Source organism: Solanum stenotomum, chromosome 10 (assembly GCF_019186545.1).
Source record: "Solanum stenotomum isolate F172 chromosome 10, ASM1918654v1, whole genome shotgun sequence".
In the NCBI taxonomy this organism is placed as follows: Eukaryota; Viridiplantae; Streptophyta; class Magnoliopsida; order Solanales; family Solanaceae; genus Solanum; species Solanum stenotomum.
In genome coordinates, this window is record NC_064291.1 from 13,148,038 (window position 1) to 13,151,064 (window position 3,027).

Below are 3,027 nucleotides of genomic sequence, written 5' to 3' on the forward strand. Positions count from 1 at the left end.
AGTAGCTGTTTTATGTAAACGAAAAACCAGCCAATCAAAACTTAGCAAACACTAGCACATTTGTTGGTTGAAAATGGTATTGACACAAACTTTGTTCCACCTTAAGGTAATGAATAATCTTGCAACCAATGTACAATATCAAATAAAAACCATCATGAACTAGAACAACATAGAATAATGATTATAGGCACTCCCAGTTATTCTTTTAGTAATGAATCAATACACAAGTCTTTTAACAAGAAAAAATAGATAAATTTGACATGCTAGCTCCTCAGCATATTTACGTGATCTCAAGAGGAATTTAAAGACTGGTGTGATTATGTATACAAATGCAACCCAATAAAAAGAAAGCATGATACGAACAAGCTTAAAATGCAAGTTCAGCTCCCTAAGTTCCGCACCTAGAAATTAGGAAATGTGCTGACACCGGTGCCTTCTCGTTTAAGGATCTAAAAATAAAGGAAGTGAAGACAAGGGGGCACATTTTGATGAAAATGACCAGCTTACTGATAAATAACCGACATTAACAATGTCTTCAGAATTGACCAAGAAAAACTCATCTCAGATCTTTTAAAAATTCCTGAGGTTAACGATGCATAGTTTGAAACTCTGTGATTATCACGGGTCTGCTCCTCTTCATCCAACTCATCTCAGATTCATACCAGTATATTTTCAAAATAAATCAAGAAACTCCCTAGGAATTGCATGTCAATCAGACTTTCAATTCCTAGATTCTACGAAAAAAAGAAGGGAAATGCACAAGTACCCCCAACCTATGCCCGAAATCTCAGAGACACACTTATACTATACTAAGGTCCTATTAGTATCAGAACTTATTTTATAAATAATTTTCTATCCCTTTTCGACCTACGTGGCACTATATTTTTGGGTCCAACGCGTGTTGACTTTTAAAGCGATCTGGTTGATAGTGTCACGTAGGCCGAAAAGGAATAGAAAATTATTTATAAAATAAGTTCGGGGTAATAGGACCTTAGTATAGTATAAGTGTGTCTCTGAGATTTCAGGCATAGGTGGGGAGTACTTGTGCATTTTCCCAAAAAAAAATATGCAATAGAATTCTGCAACACACTTAGATCAGTTGATTAAATTAAACACTAGATGAAAACAACAAAAACCACAGAACCAAACAGTATCTATCAAGGTATATGTGTGTGTGCAGAGAGATCAAATAAACTCGATAACCTATATCTCTGAAAGGACAATAAACGGGACAGAAGATCAAGAGCTCATAGTCATAATGACACATAAAATTGTAATCGGGACAAACTTCTTCAATCTTCTAGCATTATTCCTACAAATTTGACCCAAAACCATTATATATATATATATATATATAGGACAAGAAATTACCTCTTGTCATCAATTCAAGGAACTCCCTTGACCACTTTAATTCTATTCAGAACGAGTTCATCTCCAAACAATAAGTCCTCCTCTTAACTAACATCCTTGCAGCCGTCCCATAGGGCTCCTCAAATGCTGCTGCCACCCAATTCCCATCTGGCCCAACCACCTCTTTCTTAGGTTGCTCACTAGGCCTAATTGCTACCAATGTCGCCCCTTTAAGCACTGTCCCATCAGGTAACTCTAAATGTGGGGCGTACCACAGCCTCATGTTCAGTGCTGGCACCATTGTCCTTTTCGAGGCCGATGAAGCTGAAAGAGGCTTCATTCTCAACTCCTCCAGCTGCTCCCTGTTCATACACAATACTCCTTGCCCATCAACATCCGTCAAAACCAAACTCTCAAGCTTCTTATGCTCTGCTATAATTGGCTGCAGCAGATAATGCCTTGCAGAAGCTGCTATCAAAGAACTAATCGTCCACACAACACGCAACTTCAAACCCCCATTAGTGTAAAACGACTCAGGTATGCTCCCATTATCTGTTTCTCCATTACCATCACCCAAACTATTACTGTTACTTCCAATTCCACACTGTTCCTCGACTAAATCACCAATACTTACCGGTTGAATCACCGAAGACGCCCCAAGAATAACACAATTATCAAGAGTAGAACCAAAATCAGCTCTCCACTTGAGCAAAGCACCTTCATCAATACCCAATTCCCCACTAGGCAACTCAATCCTAAGCAACTTAATTTCATCAAAATTCTTCAAAACCTGTGTAGGGGAGTGATGGGTAACGGAATTTTGCTCAAAATCATCATCAACAAGAGAGGATGAAGCAGTACATCGCCTTGAAGAAATGGAGATCAACTGAGTAAGGGATTGAAAGGGTTTAACAAGACCAAGGAATACAAGTCGAAAAAGGGAAGAAATGGGGTGACGTGACTTATCAGAAGAGGCAGCAGAAGATGAAGAAGAAGAAGAAGATGACGACGATGCATCATCATCATCAGAGATAACACAATCAACACGAACAACAACGTTATCAACTTGAGGAACAAGTGAATGAAACCTGCTACAAACTCCACAACATCTTCCTAGAGTTTTAACATCACCGATCTTGTTGAAAATCAAGAGAAGAACTGGATCAGGTAGCTGGTCGAAGTGGTCAACAGGTTCTGGGTAGATCGTTGACCTCAGATCTGACTTGGATGAACCCATACTCAAGAACTTTCTGATAAACCAAAGACTCTTTGTGAGAAGAAGAAGGGAAGAAGGAAGAAGAAGAAACAGAGTTGTTTGTGTGTTACAGAGAGAAAGAGAGTGAAATGAGAGATGGGTAGAGAAGAAACAAGGATACCATGGTAGTTTGGGGATAAAGTCTCTATATTGCTTTTTTCCTTCCTTCAACATATATAACTTAATACTTTTTTTAATACAAGATAATAATACTCCCTCTGTTTCAAAAAAATGTTCTAGAATGACTTGAAACAGAGTTTAAGAATTTTTTTTTGTGATTTTAAATTAAAATTATATCAAATGTATCAAAATGTCTTTTAATCTTGTGGCATTAAATATGTCATGTGAAAAGTTGAAATTGAAGTGTTGCCAAAAAAAGAAATGGGTCATTCTTTTTTAAACATGCTAAAAAGAAAATGAGA

At 37.5% G+C, this 3,027-nt stretch overlaps 1 protein-coding gene across 1 annotated transcript; it reads right to left on the bottom strand.

The window, feature by feature from the left end:
* Positions 1-1,393: 1,393 nt before the first annotated feature.
* On the bottom strand, positions 1,394-2,750 carry LOC125843345 (F-box protein At5g46170-like). The gene has a single exon (XM_049522581.1). The coding sequence runs from the start codon at positions 2,585-2,587 to the stop codon at positions 1,418-1,420; it is 1,170 nt and encodes a 389-aa protein (XP_049378538.1). The 5' UTR covers positions 2,588-2,750; the 3' UTR covers positions 1,394-1,417.
* Positions 2,751-3,027: the final 277 nt, after the last annotated feature.

Bases quoted from the DNA above. Each gene is read 5' to 3' on its own strand.
- LOC125843345 (XM_049522581.1), bottom strand. From the start codon at position 2,587: ATGGGTTCATCCAAGTCAGATCTGAGGTCAACGATCTACCCAGAACCT.